General features: G+C 39.3%; 1 protein-coding gene across 1 annotated transcript; it reads left to right on the top strand.

Moving 5' to 3' along the window:
- Positions 1-110: 110 nt before the first annotated feature.
- On the top strand, positions 111-23652 carry umad1 (UBAP1-MVB12-associated (UMA) domain containing 1). The gene is made up of 4 exons (XM_072370852.1): positions 111-296; positions 525-613; positions 8269-8348; positions 15124-23652. Exons 2-4 carry the CDS (start codon positions 532-534, stop codon positions 15397-15399), a joined length of 438 nt encoding a protein of 145 aa, XP_072226953.1. The 5' UTR covers positions 111-296; positions 525-531; the 3' UTR covers positions 15400-23652.
- The last annotated feature ends 281 nt before the right edge of the window (positions 23653-23933 follow it).

Below are 23933 nucleotides of genomic sequence, written 5' to 3'. Positions count from 1 at the left end.
TTAGCTCCAAGACTGCATTCCCCAATAAACAATTATCGATGAAACAGTTCCGATTCACGTCGCTCAGAAAAGATTTGTAGTGGAACTTTAGGCACTATTTGTAGTTTCTACACGAACATGGAGCAAAGCGATATTGGTGACATCACCAAAATAATTTTAACAGTACGGATGATATTTCAGAAAGTACCGAAGAAATCAATGTAGCTGTGTTCTGATGTGAACAGTGGTTAAGTGAAGTGTACACGCTGAGCAGAAACGGAAGAGAAACCAACGAACTGAAAATAAGTTCACAGAAAGTAAGAACTGACTTTGTCAACGCAAAATGAACTCGACAAGCCTTGCTTCCTCTGCGATTTTCTCAAATGTACAACGACATACATCTTGATGGCTTAGAGAACAACGTTAAACATTTAGTAGAAATGCGTCTATCTCAAATTAAGCTCTATGAAGCTATTTTTACAAGCAAACGTTATGTCGCGGCCCACATGCTGTTATGCAATATGATTTTTGTTCTGTTTATACAGGGAAATCATGTTCAGTTTCCTTGGGCTCCGTAAGGACTCGAAGAAGTCAACATCCGACAAGGAAGTAGATGGAGGCTTTGTCATGATCGGTAAGAACGCATGATATGAAATGCCAAACGTGTAAACTAAAAACAAAGTTTGAGAAGTTGGCTAGCTGCTTTGATGTGCTGAAGTCTAAAGCCACACTTAATTTCCTTATATATTTCTAGGACAACAGGAAATACGTTCAAGAATTTATTGAAACGTGCAAATATAAAAGAAATACAGAATATAAGGCCAAAATGGAGTTTACAATTCTAAAAAACTTGAAAGTCAATATTTGGTATAAGCATTTATACTCTTCGGCACAGCCTGCACACGCTTAGACAAATTTTTCTGTTATGTATTGATGTAGTCTTCAGGAATAGTTCTTCTTTGGATGTTGGCTGCCCACACAAGATCCCTTTTCTTTAAGGGATATTTCAGGTTTTTCTTTTATTCGGGTTTTGTGTCGCTTTTCTTCATTGACAAATTAGCTTCAAATCAACAAGATCACAGGTAATTTTGACTGTTTTGCTGAATATTTACAAGTTTGCAGTGTGGTTGAGAGTGAGGGCTTTTTTTTTTTACATGATACCTTACAGTTGTGGTAAAACTTAGCAAATAGACTGTATGTCACCGACAAATATGTGACAGACTTGTATATCAAGTTAAAAAAGATAAGATAAATACATTAACAAAAGAAGTGCAATTCCCCGTTTTCTTTGAAATCACAAAATACTTTTCTTTGACTTGCTTGCTCTGATGTTGCTGTTTCAACACATGGCTCCAAAGAATTTTGCACTTTCCACAAGACAATGATTGAAGATAAACAACATCATGTTGGAAACATTGAAGGACCTAAGTTCTCAAAAAAGTTCAGATATGCATTCAGATCAGAAGCTGTAATTACTAAAATGCTGTGAAGCTTAATTAATAGGAATTTTGTTGGTGAATTTTAATGTAGCTGTCTTGACTAAATGTTTGTGTTCAAATAATGCCAAAAATGTCTCTATACACAATACAATATACTCAATGCACTTATAATGTAACTGTTAGGGGGCAGTAATCCATCACCATGGTTCTGTTTTTGCAAGAATAGAGTCCAGAGTTTATCTAAAGGTAAGGTTGAGATATTCAGATTAAAGTCTCAGATTTGGTTCATGTAACAACCACGTCTAAGAGAAAAAGAGATAGTAACTCCCTTTCGCCACAAGATACTGCCCCACGTGCAGGAAACATGACAAAACAAGTTGTTTTATATACTGTATCACACACATTTTTTATTGTTATGAGCTCAGGTACTAGCAGGACCTGGAACTCTTCAGAATTTGCCTGGATTTGAAGAGTTTTTGAAGATTTTCTTAACAAGTAATTCAGAGATAGTTGTCATAGATTTAATAGCACACAGAGGAGAAGAAAAAACAATGTAGCCGTTAGTATTTTCTCTTAAAGCTTCAAGAAACAAGAAAAAAACGATGGAAGTAATAAATATGGCAGATAAGTGTTGACAAAGAAAATACATTATAAGTGTGGCTCTGTCTATTTCCTGCTGAGCGCTCTAAACTATAGCTCCCGAGCATGTACACACGTAGACAAAATTGTTGGTACCCCTCAGTTAAAGAAGGAAAAACCCACAATTCTCACTGAAAGCACTTGAAACCTACAAAAGTAACAAATGAAAATTTATTGCAAATTAAATAATCAAAATCAGCCATTACTTTTGAAATGTTGATTAACATAATTATTTAAAAAAAAACAACTAATGAAATAGGGCTGGACAAAAATGATGGTACCCATAACTTAATATTTTGTTGCACAACATTTGAGGCAATCACTGCAATTAAACGATTTCTGTATTTGTCAATGAGCGTTCTGCATGAATGAATTGTTTGATTATTTAATTTGCAATAAATTTTCATTTGTTACTTTTGTAAGTTTAAAGTGCTTTCAGTGAGAATTGTGGGTTTCTCCTTCTTTAACTGAGGGGTACCAACAATTTTGTCCACGTGTGTAGCTGACGCGTGCTTCAATTAAAATTCCACAGTTCATGTTTTTCTTCACGGGTTTACTGAAAAACCTTCCGTTACAAAAACAAAACTGTGCAATACTACAACAAAATAATATTCACGTGCAAGCATGGTCAAAAACTAGTGTGCTGTCTTGGTTCCATAGCTTCACTAAACAAAATACACGTACTACATCACGTTATCTGTATTAACCAAGGAGAGAACTGCAGTAATTAACAACATTAAGTAAGCACTCCACAAAATGATATAGAACTGCAACTGTTACTCAAAAATACAATTAGGTCAAATATCACAAAATCTAAATTATTAATCATCTTGTTCGTATGTACAAATGGCTCTAACATAACCTGCCCCTAATTGATTAGGGTGACTGCATATCAATTACAAAACACAACACATAGAGCCGTTGTCTTCTCTACAATAAACTATAAACCCCTTTTTCAACTTTTGTACACATTGTATGGTATGAGACAGAAAAATGTTTTGAACTTATTCAGTCTTTTGTGACCTTTTGTGATGCCTCCTCCAAGAGACATATCTTGGTAATAGGTCTCTCTAACGTCCTTGTCTTCGTCTGAACACAGACGGAGCGGACTGTCCCCTGTGAGTCTGGCATTATCTTCACAATTTTTCCTATCAGCCAGGAATTCCTTGGTGCTGAGGAGACTACAATGAGGACAACATCTCCCACGTTAAAATTCCTTCTCATTGTGCTCCATTTTTGTCTTTCTTGTAAGAGAGGTAGGTACTCTTGTGTTCACCTGTGCCAAAATAGATCCGCCATATGTTAGATTTGTCTCCAGCGGCGACGCACATAGAGATCATCCTTTGAGAAGACCCCTGGTGGAATATTTGGCTGTGTTCTCATCAACAGCAGATGATTCGGGGTCAAGGCCTCCAGATCATTGGGGTCATCTGAGGTTGTTGTTATGGGTCTGTCGTTGATGATACTTTCTACTTCACATAACAGAGTCTGTAGTTCCTTGTCATCCAATGAACTCAGAACTTTCCTGACCGTTCTTATTTGGTGTTCCCAGACACCTCTGTGGGGGGACGCGGCAGGAGTGTTAAATATCCATTTAACTCCTCTTCTCAACATAGATTCTTGGATCTTTGACTTGTCCATTTCTTTTAAAGCCTCCTTCAGCTCTCTCTCCGCACCAACAAAATTGGTGCCATTGTCTGACGGGAGAACAGAAACTTGTCCTCTTCTGCTTAGAAAGCGGCGTAGTGCATTCATACATGAGCTGGTGTCGAGGGAGGGGGCTACCTCTATGTGAACTGCTCTACTGGTTAAGCATGTGAAAAGCACACCATACCACTTCACTTTGCTGCGACCTCTACTGACTTCAAATGGATCAAAGAAATCCATGCCGGTGTTTGTGAAGGGTGGCTTATCTGGCAATAACGATCTTCTGGCAAATTTGCCATTTTTTGTTCGCCTGCCTTGACATGTAGTCTTTTGCATGTGCTACACTCTGAGATTGTTCTTTGTATTGCTGAGCAGGCCATTGGTATCCAAAACTTCTGTCTCAGTCTTGCAAGAATGTCATTTCTGTCCAGTCTCTTTATGCATGTGACGGAGGATGAGCTTAGCAATCCAATCATCCTTGTGCAAGATAGCTGGGTGTCTGGCATCCAACGGCATCGCAGATTGGCTTTGCCGTCCTCTTACCCTCAGCACTCCATCTTTCAAATATGGATCCAACTTAAAGATCCAACTATCTTTCTTGATGTCATCCTTCCCATCTCGCAGGGCTTTAAGGTCCTCTTGCGTAATTTTCTTTCTGACATAAACAAATTAACTCCATCTCAGCCTTGGCAAGATCTTCAGTGGTGAGCACTTGTTTTTCAACACATTGTTTGTACTTGCATCCTTTGCTGGAGCAAGGACTCTGCTCAAGCTGAGTTGTTTTCACATTTGTAGATTGATTCTTGAAGCTCTTTTCTTTTGTCTCATATTTAACAGAATCTCTTTTAAACGCATCAGCCAAGCTGTCGCTTTCTTGAGTTTGTACCAGCATGAGAAGTTATGTACAAACTCAGTCAATGTATCCAGTTTATCTGCTTGTATAAGTGACTTCTTCTTCTTCTCGGGCTGGTCTGGGCGTTCAGGCCATTCACCCTCAGGTCTTAGCAGAAACTCTGGTCCCTGTATCCACTTTTTGCTCTGCAGAAGACTCTCTGCGCTTAACCTTCTCGAGGCCTGATCTGCAGAGTTGTCTGCTGGTTGTCTACTTCCACAGAGATAACTTTGTAGCTTCTTTAATGAATGAGACTCTGTTAGCTACGAATGTTTTGTACCGTTTTCAATATACTTAAGTACCATCACACTGTCCGTCCAGAATCGTGATTCATCCAGCTCTGGCTGTAGCTCATGTTGAAGCATCTTATCAATTTTCATGGCTATCACAGCCGCCTTCAAGTCCATCCTGGGAATGGTTACCAGTTTGAGCGGTGCCACTTTTGATTTTTTGATTGTGTTGGAAAAATGGTGCAATTGTGTTGTTTTGATGACGCCAAATCCTGTAGGCTTAATGCACCTGTTAACACAAAAAGATGACAACCTTTGACTGACAGCCACTTTTTCCACCTTTTGGTTTGTTCTTCTGTCACTTCATCATCCCATGTTCTTTTCTCTTTGCAGAGCTCCCTTACGAGCAGCTTGGCAGGAAGGATGAATGGTGCCAAAAATCCAAGAGGGTCGTAAGCTGAGTTTATAACTGACAAGATTCCTCTTCTAGTACATGGCTTTTGCTGTACCTCAATCTTGAACTGAAGTGTGTCAGAGTTTGTGCACCATTGGACACCTAGCGCCCTCTCCGTGGGTAGTTGATCGTTGTCCAGATTGAGATTTTTAATCCTTGAAGCCCTGTCTTCTTCTGGGATCGATGTTAGCAGCGCTCTGGAATTACTTGTCCATTAGCTTAGATGAAATCCTCCACTGAGGCATAATGACCTCAAGTCCGATCTGATGACACTGCGCTCAGACAGTCGTCAACGTAGAAATTGTTTAAGACTGTTGTCATCATTTCAGGTGCAGCCCATGGCTTTCCATCTTCAGCTGTCCTCCTTAGTGCATATGAGGCGCAGCTGGGGGAAGACGTAGCTCCGTACAGGTGCACACACATTCTGTAATCTGCTGGCTCCAAACTCGGGTCGCCATCTGGCCACCATAACAACCGCAGCAAATCCAAATCAAAAAACATAGAGTCGATGTCTGCCATCATACCTATTGTATCCTTCCTGAACCTTGTCAGAACTCCAACAAGAGTATTTGTAAGGTCGGGGCCTTGAAGGAGTTGAGTGTTCAGTGATACTCCCTGACATGATGCAGTGCAGTGGAAAACAACTCTTAATTTCCTCCTCTTGGGATGATATACCCCATGGTGAGGAATAAACCACACTCTCCCATCAGCACGGTCTATTTCTTCTTCTGGGACCTTAGTGGTGTATCCCTTGTTTAACAACTCTCTCATGAACCTGCCGTACTCCTTATGGAAGTCAGCATTCCTGTGAAACTTCCTCTTGAGGCTTGTAAGTCGCTGCTTGGCTAGATATTCAATTCAATTCAATTTTATTTATATAGCGCCAGATTACAACAATTGTCATCTCAAGGCACTTAAAGTAATATAGTCCAATTCAAGCCAATTGGAATTCAATTCATTGTAATCATAATCCAATTAATTCATATAGAGCCAATTCAAAAACAATATCCTAGCTAATGAAACCAACAGATTGCACCGAAACTTGTCTTCAGTCCAATCTCCCGTCCTGAGCGTGCCTGTGGCGACTGTGGAAAGGAACGACTCCCTTTTAACAGGAAGAAACCTCTGGCAGAACCAGACTCAGGAAGGGTGGCCATCCGCCTCGACCAGCTGGGGTTTGAGAAGACAGAAAAGAGGGAAAAGAGGGGGGAAAAACACCATAACGCCATTCAAAGGATACCTGTTGGAACAGGGAAACACAAGTTAATAACCACAATAATGTCACATGTACATAAAATCAATTGTGAAATTAAACAGGGGGAAAAAGAGAGCAAAGTGAGGAAAGGTGTGACAGATGAGGTCCCCCAGCAGTCTAAACCTATAGCAGCTTAACTATGGGATGTTTCAGGATTACCTGAGCCATCCCTAACTATAAGCTTTATCGAAAAGGAAAGATTTAAGCCTAATCTTAAAAGTGGAAAGGTTGTCTGCTTTTACTGGCAGCTTATTCCACAAGAGAGGGGCCTGATAACTGAAGGCTCTACCTCCCATTCTACTTTTAGAAACTCTGGGAACAACAAGTAAACCTGCAGTTTGGGAGCGAAGTGCTCTGTTAGGAAAATATCTTACAATAAGATCTTTAAGATATGATGGAGCTCGGTCATTAAGAACTTTATATGTGAGAAGAAGAATCTTAAATTCTATTCTGAATTTAACAGGGAGCCAATGAAGAGAAGCTAAAACTGGAGAAACATGATCTCTCCTGTTAGTTCTCATCAGAACTCTGGCTGCAGCATTTTGGATCAGCTGGAGGCTTTTCAGAGAATATGTGGGACAGCCCAATAATAAGGAATTACAGTAGTCCAATCTTGAAGTAACAAATGCATGAACTCGTTTCTCTGCATCACCCTGAGACAGGATGTTCCTGATTTTGGCAAAATTATGAAGGTGAAAGAAGGCAGTCCGAGAAACTGTTATTTTAAATGTTATTTTTTATAGTTTAGTATTTAATTCAGATTGTGTCAGTTTCAGTCCATACACTTATACACAACTATCAGACTATTTAATGCATTTCTGAAGCAATCAATTGAAGAAATAATTCATGTAATCAAATAATCACGAGTTGCAACCTGATATTAATTATTTGAGCTCTATTTCCTTTAGTGACAACTGTGAATACTTCCTTACATTTGAGTTAATGCATGCCTAATGTAATTATATAAATAACGCAGTATACGTGTCACAATTGTACAACTTAGTATTTTAGAGTGCTTTTTGTGCAAGTGGTTTTTGCCTCTGAATACTTCAACCTCAACTCACAAATTAAAACTTGGAACGTAGAAACTGGAGAATGTTGTGTGCTGTGTCACTGGTCAAATAAACTCGGATACATGAACACACAGTGATGTGCACAATTTATTCAGAGCGGGGAAGAACTGCTTTAAAGCCAGGGACAAAGGTTTAGAAGGTCAGTCACAAAAATGGATCGTGTCAGTACAAAATTCTGAGAGGTGAAGCATCAGAAAAGGCTTTGAATAATTTGACTTTTAGCAGCAGTCGATACAACTTACTGACGGTTTAGCTGAACAAAATGCAGCAACCATAAACGTAACGCACATCAGCAGTTACAATCCATGTCCTTCCACTCACATCTGGGAAAGTTGCATTCAGCACTGTTTCATCTCCTCAAATGTACAAGCTGTCCCTGAGCTGCCAACAAATAAAAGCCCTTTACATCAGCGTTGTTTTGGCAGTCGAGTCGGTTTAAAAACTTTTACTTGATGTGATTGATGATTTTTCAGTTGTGTGAATTGTGTTTGTTTTCTGTTGATACATTTCATGCATTTATTTCTCTTTCTTTAAGAAGATATCAAGCAAACAAACTCAGTAAGATTGTTTAATGTAATGAAGATGCCATTAATAACATTGGTATAATTTTTTTTCAGGGTGTTTTTTAACTTAAACACGCATCTTGTATTTGATGTGCAGGAGAGACAGCTGAGGAGCAGAGGCGGAAGACCACGAGCATTGTACAGCCTTCAACAAATGTCATAGTGCAGCCAACAAAGGTGAGCTTGATGAGGTTTTCAGATCATGATCAATCTTTACTTGGTAGCATTTTTCTCAGAAATGGTGCAGAAGTGCACAAAATTTGTGGTTCGGCTGGCAGCTTAGATTTAGGGTCAGGGTTCAGTCCATTTTCAGTACAGTTGGTGAAATGAACGCAAAAAAATATTCTGAAAATGTGTCAATGGCTATTATTTTTTATTAAATGTCATGAAAAAGAGAAAAATAATGCAAATGTCAGTACTGGTGTATGACCTGTATATTGTTATGTTAAGAGTTACCTGTGTGGCACATGTGTGTGTATGTATGTATGTATATATATATATATATATATATATATATATATACATATGTGTGTGAGTGTGTACAGGTATATATGGTTGTGTATCAGGAATAATAACATCCTTGTATCAGTTGTTAATGCCCTGACACTCAGCCTCTTCCAGCAAGGATATGAGAAGAAGATACAGGGATAATTTCACTGAAAGCGCTTTGAGGTGCCTCCTCACTCGTCCAGTTGTTGAGTTGAATTCAAAGGGCTGGAGGATTTATCAATATTGCAAAGATGGAACATTTATTCATTTCCGTCTTTTTTGTAATTGTATGGCTCACAGGTTTTACTGGAGCAGGACATTTAATATGGAACTGATTGTTCTTTGAAACCCTTACCATTTGCAACCTTGGTAATAAGCATTATTTTTTGTTTGATCAATAGCACTAAGATGGAAAAAAATGGCATTATTTTTTTCTTTGATTTTTTTTTTTTTAATTATTTTGAAGAGTTTCAGCATTGAGATCAGTAAGAGAGCATCTCAGCTGGCCATTTGCTGCAGGATAACTTTAGTATGACTATCCACTTATATCAACTAGCATTATTAGCTGAATGCCTAGTAAATGTACACAATTTTACAATGTGCTTTTTTTTCAATGTCAAAATTCTGACTTATCTCAGAATTCTTACGTAAATTTGAACAAATAAGGATATATTTACTTCTACCAACACAATTGCAATTTGGAGACTAAATAACAGTTATTAACAGTTAAGAAAGATATACAGTCACTTTTGAACATTTTAGCTCCCAGTTTTAGCTCTTCAGAGTCTGACACAACAGTAATGTGGCACACATAGTTGTTCCGGTAGGATTCTTTGTAGAACCTTTTCACAACAGATATTTTGACATGTCATAGCGGCTAATACACAGGTGTATTAGAGATGATCACATTCCGCTTGAGGAATGCTGCCATCCCTGGATAAGTCTTCAATGTCCATGGGCTAATCAACACTGGAGGAGAGGAAATCATGTTTATGTCCTTAATATTACGGAAGGAGATGAGACGGGGGGACTTAGTGATAGAGAGAGTGAGATCGACGTTGAACGAGAGGAGGAAATGGTCGGTGATGGTGAGTTCAGCTGCTGCACAGTCAGTGGGGGTGACACCAGAGCAGCATATTAAATCCAAAATGTGTCCTTTGGAGTGTGTGGGAATATGGGGGTGCTGCTGAAATCCAGAGCTCTCAAGGCAGGATGTAAAGTCTCTGGTAAGAGGGTGGTTTATATTATCCATGTGTATATTAAAATCTTAAAGCAATATTGTGTTTGGTGAGAGAATGGATAGGTGTGTGTGAGGAAAGCAGCAAAGTCGTATAGAAACTCGCTATTTGGTTTCGGGGGGCGGTAAACAGTTGCAATAGTTGTAGGAGTCGGTCCAGGCAGTTGACATACAGTGGATTCAAAGGAGCTGAAGCCAGGGACAGACGGCGACGAGACTTTCCACGTATCGCGGTAAATCATTGCGAGACCTCCTCCCCGGCCAGAACCGCAGGGTTGACAGATGTAAACAAACCCTGGTGGAGTTGAGTTGTTGAGCTGGGAAAAGTCGTTGGGCTTTTGCCATGTCTCAGTTAAACAGATCAAATCAAACTTACGGTCACTGAAGAGATCCTGGATGAGATGCCCCTTGTTTGTGAGTGAGCGGTTGTTTAGCAGACCGAAGTTTACAGTGGTGGTGTTGAACGACCGGCTGTGTAAGCCGACCGGCTGTGTAAGCCGACCGGCTGTGGTTGGCAGCACGGCCGGTGTTGGGTGTGGAGCGACGGGAGTTGGACCAGATGGACTTGATTGTGTTTGAAGAGTCCAGTCGGAAGCTCCAACGGGACCCCCCGTGGATGTATATCCGACTGGGCTGGAAAGCGATGTCCGGGTGGAGGCGGAGGCTCGAGCAGGTGAAAGCAGTCTCAGGAGCTCAACAGCTGGGTACTGGAGCAGTCCCATCACGGGCTGGCGAGCAAGCGACAGGAGAGTCCAGGCACACACGGACCAGATGTATATCCTGTCGGACCACATTGTTGGCATGTACTCGGGCAACTTAGGCTTTAAGGTGAGAAAGTCGAGGTGAGGCTCGATAGCTGGGGCAGAGCAGGGGAGCTGGTGTTGGTCATACACAGCCACGCAGGAGTAACAGTCGAGTCGTTTATCTGTCACGAATAAATAGTGAAGATGTTTCCCAGAGAGAGAACAAATGTTTAGAAGAGTTTTTAAGCAAAACAGCTACCCCTGCTGATGACTAAAGGAAGCTTTGTCTCCCCATTGCTGAGCCCAAAATCTCAAATGTTTTACCAAATTAGATATTATGGGAGCAAACCCCTTAGAACATTACCAAACTTTAAACTTATCAAATGTAGGACCATCTGTATACTCTTTGACCATTGATGTAAGCGAAGGGACCCCGGAACATAGTCTTAAGACCCTCCTTCCTTTCTTGCCCAGCTTTAGGCCAGACACCTTTCCTTGCCTCGCAGCCATCTTTGGTGAGATCTTCTGCAAAGATTTGGTTAAGACTCTCGCAGATGGGATGGCATTTTGTCGCTCTCCAAAGTTCATCCCTGTAGTTTCTTCTGATTAACTGCATGATGATTTGTCAGAGACGGTTGGTGATGTTCCCAATTGGGTGCACAGAATTCAGAATAAAGTCAATTTTGTCCTTCCAATGTGGAGCAATCATGAGAAGAAGTTCAACTGTAAGCTCTTGGGTGTTTTCGTCTTTCTTTTCGTTAAGACCATTCAGTCTGAAGTTCCATCTCCATTTAAACCGCTCCATTTCAGCTGTTTTTATCTCCAACTCTGCCATCCTGTTTTCTGGCTGAATATTTTGCTTTTTCAGACCATTCAGCTCCTTGTCCAACTTTTTTTATTTTTTTATTTGCATTCTTTTAATCCTTCCGCATTGAAATCCACAGCCTTTGTGATGTTGGCAATGACTAACGTGTTTTGTTGCAAATCCTTCTTGAAGTCGGTCATCGTTCTTTGAAGAGATTTAATTTCAGCAAGAATGGTGGCATTGGAAATGGGCTGCAAAAATGGTTGGTGTCAGAGTCAGGAGTCATCTTTTTGGTAGGGTTGACCTTTTTCTGGGGTTGAGGAGATTTCATTGGTGACGACAAAACATTTTTGGTACCTTTAGTGTCAGTTTCCACAACTTCCATGACACAGTAATCATGTGGGAAGAATGCCTTAGGCTTAGCATTAGCTTTGACATTAGCTTTGGTCATGCGTACGGTAAAAAGTTATTTAGGGCTCCTATTGTTACTTGGTATGGTACCGTTGAGTGCTGTAGTATCTTCAGTGTTTAGTAGAGAGATTATCTTATTCTTGTGTACTGGTCCACCATCGATTTTTCAAGGTTTGCTCCAGAGAACGACTTCCACACGTCTGCTCCCTTTCCCATCTTGCCCAGAAATCCAAATGTATATAATTCCATGTCCATAAATAAACTATAAACAGCTGTAAAAAAAAAAAAGGAAACAAATTGCCATTGTTCATCAGCCTCAGGGAAAAATCCTTAGTCATAAGTGTCTTCTGAGTTACAAAGTGTGCTATCAACCGCCCAGCTTGATTTGAATGATTAAAAAATGGAAAGTAAATGTTGAGAAATGGTGTAAAGTTAAGCAGGATTCTCTACTCTGAACATCTGCTGAGGGTCCTGACTGAAAACTTACTCCAGCTTAGATTAACAGCAATAACTGGGCAAACCTTAGTCAGACGTGAGTTCATTTAACCGAACCAAATAGGTGAGACGTAAAATCACAAAGACATACAACAGATAGGAAATATTTTTGTCACCTTACAACTATGGACTTAGTTATCTTTTGTGGAATGATACAGTATATACATTAGGGTTGGTGAAAAAAAACGATAGTTGATTAATCATGAGTATGTTATGGAATGACATAGTATGAATAAATTATTAAATGATCAAAAATCGGTTATTTTTTTGCATTATTTTACTTTGTAAGACTGTCATCCCGCGGTCAACGGAAGTTGAACATCACGCGAGCGCGCCCACTTCCAGTGTAACGGCCAGAGCGAGTGAGAGCAGGTGTGTGAAATGAACGAGGAGGAACAACGAGCAACGAGCAACCAACCAATCCACCCAATCCACCCAGCTTCATCTGGGCTCAAAGCGAGCGTGTGGATTAATTTTGGTTTTCATGGCAGGAGCTCTAAACATGTTGATAGAACGCACGCCGTCTGTCGACATTGCCACACTAAACTGAAGTACTGCGGCAATACGAGCAACTTGAGGTCTCACATTTCCCGCTTTCATCCGGAGGAGGCAGGGTGGGTTAAAGACGACCGCCTCCTCGATATGACAAAAGTAGCCCCGGGCTCGGAGCGAGCTAAGGAAATCACAATATCAATATCTTATTTTATTGCCGAAGATATGAGGCCATGCAGTGTGGTGGAAAACCAAGGGTTCCGCTACATGGTCCACAAATATGGAGCCACGGTATGTGATACCACCCCGGAGCTTTTTCTACACATAAGTCGATTCCAAGTCTTTACAAGGAGACAAAGTTTTTAGTACAAGGGTCCCTCAAGTCTGCTCTCAGGATAACAATAACTTGCAATGCCTGGACATCCAGCCGTCTCATATGTGACCGTTACAGCTCATCATGTCAACAGTGAGTGGAAGCTAACGTCATACGTGCTTCAGACGAGAGCTATGGATGATAGCCACACAGGCGCAAATATGTGCGAGTTTCTCCAAGCTGTGGCGGACGAGTGGGGGATAGAGACACATGACCTGGTTCTCGTCACCGAAAAAGCTTAAAATATGAGCCTGGTTGCAGTGCTTGGTAACTTTCTACATGTCCGGTGTTACGCTCACACCATAAACCTCACCTGCCAATGAGCGCTGAAGTTACCCGCGGTAGCCCGACTGTTGGGTCGAGTCAGACGGATCACCGCCTTCTTTCACCGCAGCACCACCGCCAGTTATGTGCTGGAACAAAAGCAGGCCCTACTCAATAGGCAGAAGGCTTAAAATTAATTACAAAATAAAATATTTGCCTTGATTACAACTTGATTATTCACAAGTTAGTGTGTTGCATTCTGTCACTGTGTTCTACAGTATATAGGCTAAAGCTATAGTAAGTTGGTTCTACCTCTAAAGGAAATAAGCCTTCCATTTAATTGTTGTTTAGTACTTGATCATTGTTGTGCTCTACAGTATGTAAGCTAGTAAAGCTACAATAAGTTTTGCCAAGTTAAAACAATTCTGAAATTACAACTACACAACACAGAAAGTGCTTTGAGTTACTCAATAAAAGAGTTAAGTAATTCAGCAGCTGACTGTTTTTTTTAATGCTGCAATAACTTTGGTGTATTTTCGGTTACTGTTGTTAAATGGAAAATCAATAATGGCAAATTGTTCATAATGGAAAATCGACTGGACAGATGAACCACCCCTAATATACATGTATACATGACATAAGCGAAAATTCTCATCAGAAAAGTGCAAACTACATGGTGCTCGGTTCTTAAAGCAAAATATCCAGTCTATGAAATTAAATCTCCCTATCAATATAAACCAAAGCTTGTACATGAAAATTGCATATCTAAAAAAATATCTAAGATTATGTCAGAAATTAATATATATAACAGATGTATACAAAAGTGTTTTGTGTGTGTGCATATAACAGTCACCACAAAAAGTTTGTGAATGAAGATGCTTATATAGGGTGTCCCTAGCCACAGATGAGCTTCTAGGCTGTCATCAAGTATGGAACTGGAACTTATATTTTAAATCAGTTTCTGAGCCATCTGTGTGATGTAAACGGTTTAGCTTGAGAAGAAATTATATGCACAGAAAATATTTGCAGGTGGTGAGATTTATCACTGTATTTTTTATTTTTTTGTTTGTTTTTGAGATTTTTCTAATTTACCTCGTCATTGTCAGACAGGGTGTGGTGTGATGAGAGAGGACGCAGATGCAGGCATTCCAAAGAAAACTTGATTTATTCCCATTCTGAGCCAGAATACAAAAAAAAAAAAAACTAAACTGACACTATGAAAAAACTGACATGGACAAACCTGATACAGACATGAATGATGGTAACTTGGCTTGGGTGACGGTGAGGATCTGGCAAAGAACATGAACCAACTGGGAGACTAAATCCTGATGGCAGGGCAGGAGAGACTGAGGAAAAAAGTGGCATAACATGGCAGAAACATAAAACATGACCAAAAATGCAAAACCTGTCAATCATGTGAGCAGTAGCATGAGATTAAGATGGTTCTGTTTTGTTACTTTGTCTGAAGAAGAGCATTTTTGCAGAAGTGTCTTATATGTATTGTATTGAAGCATCTGAACACTTCGATCTTTAATAAATTTACAAAAAGCATGCTTTCACTTTGTCATTGTGGGTTTTATATAAAAGTAATATCTCACTTTCAACACTGAGCAATGACAAAAAAAATGTCCCTCTCCTCACAGTCATCCTGTCCAACTCCATCTCAAGCCACTGACGAAAAGCTGCTGACAGTTTTACTTCATATGGGGCCAGCAGAGGGGCCCCCTCTGATGGAAGCAGTCTCGGCTCTCCCAGATCTCCTCGGGGATGTCCCTTTCACTTTGGCTCCTCATGTCTTGGCCATGCAGGCGGGATTCCCCCTGGTCCCTGACGTGCTACTGTCCCGTGACATAAACTACAACCTGGCCAGTTTTCAGTATGACTTCACTCTAGAAAACTCTGTGCTTCATAACGGCTAGTCTGTTTGAGTTTTATTGTCATTCTGAGTTCACGCTGTGGGCAATTTGTTTGATAGGCTGTTTCAGACGGTTCAGGATTACATCACTAACTAGCTCTACAAGAACACAGAAAGGGTCATGTATGATTAATTTATAAGTAAATTCACAAACAAAAATTCAGTTGTGTAACTTTATATTTCTGTTACTTGCTCTGCCATCTGTTTTGCCACTGAAGCCAAATTGAATCCTCCACGTTTCATGGAATGTAAATTGTGACAAATTTAGTTTGATTGAGTGAATGAGTCTGTTCCTTACCATCCACTTAAAACTTTTTAAATGTCAGAAAAGGGAGAGAAAAAAACGGCCCAACTCAGGTCATGACTACTAAAACTTAATGTCCAGAAGGTCAAAGTTGAATGAAGGAGTTGTTCTAAAAGTGAGTTTGCTGTTTACGACCAGTAATAATTTGGGTTGATACATCTACTGCTTGTGTCAGCCGGATTCGGACTAACCTGAGGATGTGTTTTTTCACTGCTACAACTGTGTGAACCATCTGGTACCTCTGCACCTATGTACGTTTTTGATTAAGTAAGACTTGCAGTTACCAGATTGAATAGTGATAAAGTATATGTTCTGAAGTAACTTTGTCAGTTAACTGTAATTAGTTATCGATATAGCATCAGGTTTTCAGTTGAGTTCTGTCATTTGAGGTTTGATTCACGCCTCAGTGTTGGAACTGACTCCACTGGTGTCTTGCCTTACAAATGATGCTCTTTTTGTCACATCTTATTCTTAGTCTTTTTTTTTTTTCCTTTCACAGGGAATTACACTGAAAAATGTCTATCTCAGCTTGAGTTAAACCCAACTGTTCAGTAGCATCATTGTCTGGAAATACCTGATGCTTGTCAGATCATTTGAATGATACATTTATGTTGGAGATACAGTCAGATTGGGTTAACTACAGTAATACAGTAATATTGTGTTAACTGACTACACTTATTGTAATTGTTCCTAACTGAGTGAAATTATCCACAAGTATATATATTCAAGATTATAAGAGCGAGTTGAATTCTTTGAATGCTGTGGAAAGGACCTTCAGTGCCTTCTTTATCATCTCCTTTATCAAAAGGATACACTGAACCACCCTTTACGAAAGAAAAGGAGATAGTCCCAGGTCACAACAGAGCTAATTATTCTCTCATAGTCCCATTGATTTAGGAGGTGTTGGACGTGAGGATAGGAGTGTCAATGTGAGGAATCAGTGGCAAAATATTTTTACTTCTGTGGTGTTTTCTTTTCTTTTTTTATTCTTTCAAATGACCAACAACAAATCTCCTCTCAATCATATGAGGTTTTCTGTCCTGGTCAAGGAAATGATCTAGGAAGTGTTTTCGAACTCTGCCCAGTTTATTCTTTTGTGCAATCATATAGAGATGTCCCACACAGATTGTAGGGAGATACTACAATTAATCTATTTCCCTTAAACACCTGATACTGTACTCAGGCAGCACAATAAATACAGTAAATCAAATGAACTTGAAAGAATAAATAAAAAAAAACTTGAAAGGAGCCAGTGAGGATTTGACTTAACGACCGTTAAGTAAGGCGGACCTTTTGAGAGCCATCCCCATTAATTGTGCCCATTATTCAGTTAACAGTACCACATACAACTCTGAATACAACAGAGACCAGTGTAAACTTAATATTAGATCTCTGTTCAATAAGTCACTGTTAGTTAATGACTTCATAATTTCACACAATTTAGATTTTCTTTTCCTGACAGAAACATGGTTAACAGAGAGCACAAGTGCTACTCTTCTTAATGAAACAGCACCCCCAAATTTTAGTTTCATGGATAAATGCTGAAATGGGAGGAAAGGTGGGGGAGAAGCTGCCTTATTTAAAGATAAATTCCAGTGAAAATAGGTCTCATTTGGTGATTTCACTTCTTTCTTAGTTTTATTTTAAAGGGTGTTCCTAAATTTCTGTTCTTAATCATTTACAGATCTCCAGGATACTGTGCAAGTTTTATTGATGAATTATTGTCTGTTATCTCAACTGATTTTAACCATTTGATCTTGCCCGGGAATTTTAACATTCATATAGATAATATAACAGGTGGTAAAGCCAGAGAATTTTCTTCTGTGCTGGACATGTTTGGTTTGTGGCAACATGTAACAGAACCGACCCACCTTCAAGGTCACACTCTGGACCTGGTCATTTCTAAAGGTGCTGATATTTCCTCCATTAGGATTATTGATTTGGCCTTGTCTGACCATTTCTGTGTTTTATTTGATTTATTGATTACTCAGAAGGTTCAAACAACCAGCTTTTCAGTTAAGAAGAGGTACATTAATGAGAGAACAAGTGCTCAGTTCAGGGAGGCCATAGCTGTGTTATCAACAGTGAGCACACAGTCGGTTGACGGACTGCTGGATCATTTCAACTTAAAAATTTTGAATGTAATGGAACCTGTTGCACCGATAAGAATCCAGAGCACCTTGAGAAAACAGAAAACACCATGGAGAAACACCACTATGGTCAAAAACCTGAAAAGTGAATTCAGGAAGGCTGAATGTAAGAGGAGGAAAACAAAGCTTCAGATTCACTATGAACTGTACAAACAAAGCCTGCGTAGTTATAACAAGGAGCTGTGCATGGCCAGACAGCTGCATTTATCTGAAATGATCAATAAGAATGCCAATAATTCTCCAACTCTGTTTGCTATGGTTGAAAAACTCACAAATCCTCCCAAACAGTTAAACCCAGACCTCATCTCCACTGAGAAATGCAACGAATTTGCCAACTTTTTTAGCCAAAATAATTAGATAAAACATTCATGCCACACAGACCAATAAGAAAACTAATGTGTCTAAAACCTAGAACTAACTCTGATGTTATGTCACAATTTAATTGATTTAAAAATCCTGGAGGAAATAGTTCTGCATCTAAAATCAACAACTTGCACTCTGGACATAATACCATCCGACTTTTTAAAAACTGTTTTTACCTCAGTAGAAAGTGATCTCCTACAAATAGTTAACAGCTCACTGGCATCAGGCATTTTTCCCAAGTCACTAAAGACAGCTGCCATTAAGCCACTCCTAAAGAAGAGAACTCTAGACGCCTCTGTGATGAACAACTACAGACCTGTCTCTAACCTCTCTTTCATATCCAAGATTATTGAGAACGTTGTATTTAACCAGCTCAATGACTTTCTGAATGAAAGTGGAAGTCTCGGTAACTTTCAATCAGGCTTCCGACGTCATCACAGCACTGAAACAGCTCTGGTCAAAGTGTTAAACGACATCAGGTTGAATACTGATTCTGGTTATGTTTCAGTCCTGGTTCTGTTGGATCTCAGCGCTGCGTTTGATACTGTAGATCACAGAATCCTGTTGCACAGGCTGGAAAACTGGGTTGGACTTTCAGGAGCAGCCCTTAACTGGTTCAGGTCCTATTTAGAAGGCCAGAGTTATTTTGTTAAAATTGGCAGCTATGAATCTGAGGGAGTGGCCATGACTTGTGGAGTCCCCCAGGGGTCAATTACTGGACCTCTTCTGTTTAACTTGTATATGCTCCGATATTACAGAACTTTAACATCAATTATCACAGTTATGCAGACGATACACAACTTTGTGTCTCTGTCACCAGACGACTGCAGCCCAGCAAACGTACTGTGTCAGTGTCTGGAGGAAATAAACTCCTGGATGAGAGAGAATATTCTACAATTAAATGAAGACAAAACTGAGATCATTCTGTTAGGTAGCAAAGAGAAGAGGGTCAGCATTGGTACATATCTTGAGACTCGGGCCCTTACAATCACTGACCAAGTTCTTAACCTTGGAGTGTTGATAGACTCAGATCTGACTTTCAGCAGCCACATCAAAGCTGTCACCAAGGCAGGTTTTTACCAACTCAGAAACATTAACAGAATTAAAGGTTTTCTCTCTCAAAAAGACCAGGAGAAACTTATCCATGCATTCATAGCCAGTAGACTTGATTACTGTAATGGTCTTTTAACTGGACTTCCCAGAAAGAGCATTAAACATCTGCAGCTCATCCAGAACACTGCTGCTAGAGTTTTAACCAGGACTAAGAGATCTGAACACATCACATCAGTTTTAAAATCTTTACACTGGCTTCCAGTCAGTCACAGAATAGATTTTAAAAGCCTACTGATGGTTTACAAATCCCAGAACGGTTTAGGCCCAAAATACATCTGTGATATGTTCAGAGAATATAAACCCAGCAGAGCTCTTAGATCCAAGGACTCAGGTCAGCTGGTCCAGTCCAGAGTCCAGGCTAAACATGGAGAAGCAGCCATTTAGCTGTTAAGCTGCAAACAAGTGGAACTAACTGCCAGTGGAGATTAAACTGTCACCAAATGTAGACATTTTAAAATCCAGGTTAAAAACATTTATTTTCTCATGTGTCTATGCATGAAATCTACATGGTATCTTTTAACTTATCAAGACTGTTGCTTGTTTTTATTCATTTTAATTACTTTAATTCTTTCTATTTATATTCTTTAACATATTTTTAATGCTTTTTCTGCTCCCTTCTGCAATGCTTTTATTTTATGTAAAGCACTTTGAACTGTTTTGTACATGAAATGTGCTATACAAATAAATTCGACTTTGACTTATTCAATGCAATGTTTCCCACTGTTTAATAATGATAAGTCGCTTATTGTCAAAATACAAGGGCCTCTGATCTAAGCAACTTCAAGTTTGGCACTAACTATCCTTGGGGTCACACTTATACACTCACAAAGGTGTATGTAGATTGGACAAATGTTTCTTGAAATGTAAAGGGAACACACATAGCACGATTATTTGCATATATTAATGAAATTCGAAACATGTTTATTATTTGTGCTTTTCTTTCAGTATTTTTGTTTATGGCACACATTTTTCAATGGAATGCAGAAAGACGTATGTTATGGCTTAAATATTCTTGCTTGAGTGATAGAGACCCTGCTAAACATGTGTGCCATAACAGCATGTACTGCACACAGGGTGAGGCTGCATTACACTTTGCATGTTGTGAATGGCATGAATCATGTTTTTTTTTGTTTTTTTTTAAACACGTACTGAAACTGTACATACTCTGTGGTATTTACCTTTTATTTAGAGATCAGCAGAGGGTTTGATGTGGATAGCTGTGATTTGTCTCATAGTTACCTAATGACTGTTAGGTAATTCAGTAGGAAGTTTCTAAAGCTTCCAATCATCTATTGTTTAATAGTTAAACTTCTATTTACACTAAATCTCCCGAGTTTCACATTTAAAGTCGATCAGTCTTCCTCCTTATTTTAGATGTTTAAGACAAACAATCTGTAAGAAAAAAACAGCAGAGAAGAATTTGAATATCAGTGGTAAATTAAAGTAATAATTCTGTTACTATAACATGAGAAGCAGAGGAATGTGTAAGGGCTGAATTTATTGGTCTACAGATGGAGTTTATGTTAATTAAATGCACTTTATGTAAGTTTTACAAGATAAGCTGCTATAGTACAGGTACTTTCAACCTTCTCAATGCTTTACCCATGTACTGTTCAAGGGGAACTCCGGTAGTTTTAAGCCTAGACCTTATTTCTGGCATGAAATACATTCATCTACTCACCGAGAACAGTTTGGCGAAAGTCGTCTTCCTTCAGAAGATATTTAGATAACTCGCGATCCAAATAGCGAAGTGAACGGGGCATAGCCAACACAGCCTCTAAATAAGGCATTATCTGTGAGCTAACGCAGGGAATTCTACACACCTCTACTGGGACCACTTCATCGACACGCATGGCTGCAGCACAGCTCATTCACTCCGGTAAGAACGTCCATCTTACTTAAAGTCATCGTTCACATTATCAAAATTTGATAAATATCCTGCCATGTTGCACAGAACTATCAGTAGCAAACTCCGTGTGAAGTTAGCCGACTGTCAAAGGGCACGGAGTAAATAGTCCTTTTATGAAGAATCTTCCTCACACATTGGAGTAAGTCATGGAGTTCCTCAGGGTTCTGTGCTTGGACCAATTCTTTTTACTTTATACATGCTTCCATTAGGTAACATTATTAGACAGCATGGCATAAATTTCCATTGTTATGCTGATTATACTCAGCTGTACTTATCTATGAAACCAGATGAAACCAATAGGTTGGTCAGACTACAAGCCTGTCTTAAAGACATAAAGACCTGGATGACTCAGAACTGTCCACTTTTAAATTCAGACAAAACTGAAGTTGATCTCTTTGGACCTGAGCGCTTCAGGGAGAAATTGTCTAGTTATATAGTTACTCGAGCTGGTATTTCCTTGGCTTCTAGTTCTACAGTGAGGAACCTCTGAGTTATTTTTGACCAGAATTTATCATTTAACGCACATATAAAACTGGTTTCTAGGACTGCCTTCTTTCACCTTCGTAATATTGCTAAAATCATGAACATCCTGTCTCAGGGTGATGCAGAGAAACTAGTTCATGAATTTGTTACTTCAAGATTGGACTACTGTAATTCCTTATTATTGGGCTGTCCCACATATTCTCTGAAAAGCCTCCAGCTGATCCAAAATGCTGCAGCCAGAGTTCTGATGAGAACTAACAGGAGAGATCATGTTTGTCCAGTTTTAGCTTCTCTTCATTGGCTCCCTGTTAAATTCAGAATAGAATTTAAGAATTAGAATTTAAGATTAGGCTTAAAACTTTTCTTTTCGATAAAGCTTATAGTTAGGGATGGCTCAGGTAATCCTGAAACATCCCATAGTTAAGCTGCTATAGGCTTAGACTGCTGGGGGACCTCATCTGTCACACCTTTCCTCACTTTGCTCTCTTTTTCCCCCTGTTTTAATTTCTCAATTGGTTTCATGTACATGTGACATTATTGTGGTTATTAACTTGTGTTTCCCTGTTCCTGAGTCTGGTTCTGCCAGAGGTTTCTTCCTGTTAAAAGGGAGTTGTTCCTTTCTACAGTCGCCACAGGCATGCTCAGGATGGGAGATTGGACTGAAGACAAGTTTCAGTGCAATCTGTTGGTTTCCTTAGCTAGGATATTAATTTTTGAATTGGCTCTATATGAATTAATTGGATTATGATTACAATCAATTTAATTCCAATTGGCTTGAATTGGACTATATTACTTAAGTGCCTTGAGATGACAATTTTTGTATTCTGGTGGTATATAAATAAAATTGAATTGAATTGAATATCTAGCCAAGCAGCGACTTACAAGCCTCAAGAGGAAGTTTCACAGGAATGCTGACTTCCATAAGGAGTACGGCAGGTTCATGAGAGAGTTGTTAAACAAGGGATACACCACTAAGGTCCCAGAAGAAGAAATAGACCGTGCTGATGGGAGAGTGTGGTTTATTCCTCACCATGGGGTATATCATCCCAAGAGGAGGAAATTAAGAGTTGTTTTCCACTGCACTGCATCATGTCAGGGAGTATCACTGAACACTCAACTCCTTCAAGGCCCCGACCTTACAAATACTCTTGTTGGAGTTCTGACAAGGTTCAGGAAGGATCCAGGGGGGCTTGTGGATGAAGTGGTCCCAGTAGAGTGCCTGTGTAGAAATCCCTCCGTTAGCTCTCCTATAGCCGCAAGTAGCCACATAACAGCACCTATGAGCTAACAGAGCTATAGTACATGTTCGTTCATTCATTCAGCTTAAAGTATTGGTGAAATAAAGACAAATAATGTCTTATTTAGATATTTAGAGGCTGTATTTTCTATGCCCAGCTCTTTCCCGTTTTACAGATCTACATGGATTGCGAGTAATCTAAATATCTTCCGAAGGACACCGACTTTCGCCAAACTGTTCTCGGTGAGTAGATGAACGTATTTCATGCCAGAAATAAGGTCTAGGTTTAAAAATACCAGAGTTCCCCTTTAACACCTAATCTATCTGTTCATGTTATTTTTTTATTTGAGCCACCATTTAATGAATTTTAAGATAAACCGAATGAGGTTTCATTGCCTAAAAATACTATAAATATTACTGTGATTTTTCATTTATTGCCCTTGAGTTCTGTTTTTGTAACATAAGAAAATGAATTTTGCTGTAATTACACTTTTACTAAACTGATGCCCTGTTTGAATTTGACCTATTTTGTAAATATAAACTTTCATTATCAGAAAAATAATTCTGGCTTTGATAAGAAAAAAAAGCATTTGTAAAGAGTCATGTATTTACCTGGAAATGTATTGATTGTTGTACATTTAGGAGTCTGCCAGCTGTGCCTTTAACATATTGATTAGCCAATAAAATCTTTTTCTGGATCCATTTTGTTCCCAGAGTTATCGAGTAATGTGGCTTTGTTGAGATTATGATAACAACTAACATCAAATATAAATTTCAAGCACAGACTTGTACCATCAAAAGGGTATGAAATTACACAGGACAGTAAACAAAATAACAAAGATGACTATATGCGAAACAGTTCCCCCAAAAATAGCGAGAGAAGGTCTCTCAAAGGCAAAGATGCTTCCTCTGTAGACGGGGTTTCTACTGAGGCTCATTCTAGTCCTGAGATATATCCTTTTTAGACAAGGAAAGAGTA

This window comes from Leuresthes tenuis, unplaced genomic scaffold, assembly GCF_036924035.1.
Source record: "Leuresthes tenuis unplaced genomic scaffold, fLeuTen1.0.hap1 SCAF_18, whole genome shotgun sequence".
NCBI lineage: Eukaryota > Metazoa > Chordata > Actinopteri > Atheriniformes > Atherinopsidae > Leuresthes > Leuresthes tenuis.
The sequence above is the reverse complement of the archived record's forward strand: the minus strand, read 5'-3'. Positions and strand labels throughout refer to the sequence as shown.

Excerpts from the sequence above, each read along its gene's own strand:
- umad1 (XM_072370852.1), top strand. The coding sequence starts at position 532 with ATGTTCAGTTTCCTTGGGCTCCGTAAGGACTCGAAGAAGTCAACATCC. Across the intron at positions 614-8,268 it reads TGGAGGCTTTGTCATGATCG|GAGAGACAGCTGAGGAGCAG; the intron begins GTAAGAACGCAT and ends TTTGATGTGCAG. Across the intron at positions 8,349-15,123 it reads TCATAGTGCAGCCAACAAAG|TCATCCTGTCCAACTCCATC; the intron begins GTGAGCTTGATG and ends CTCTCCTCACAG.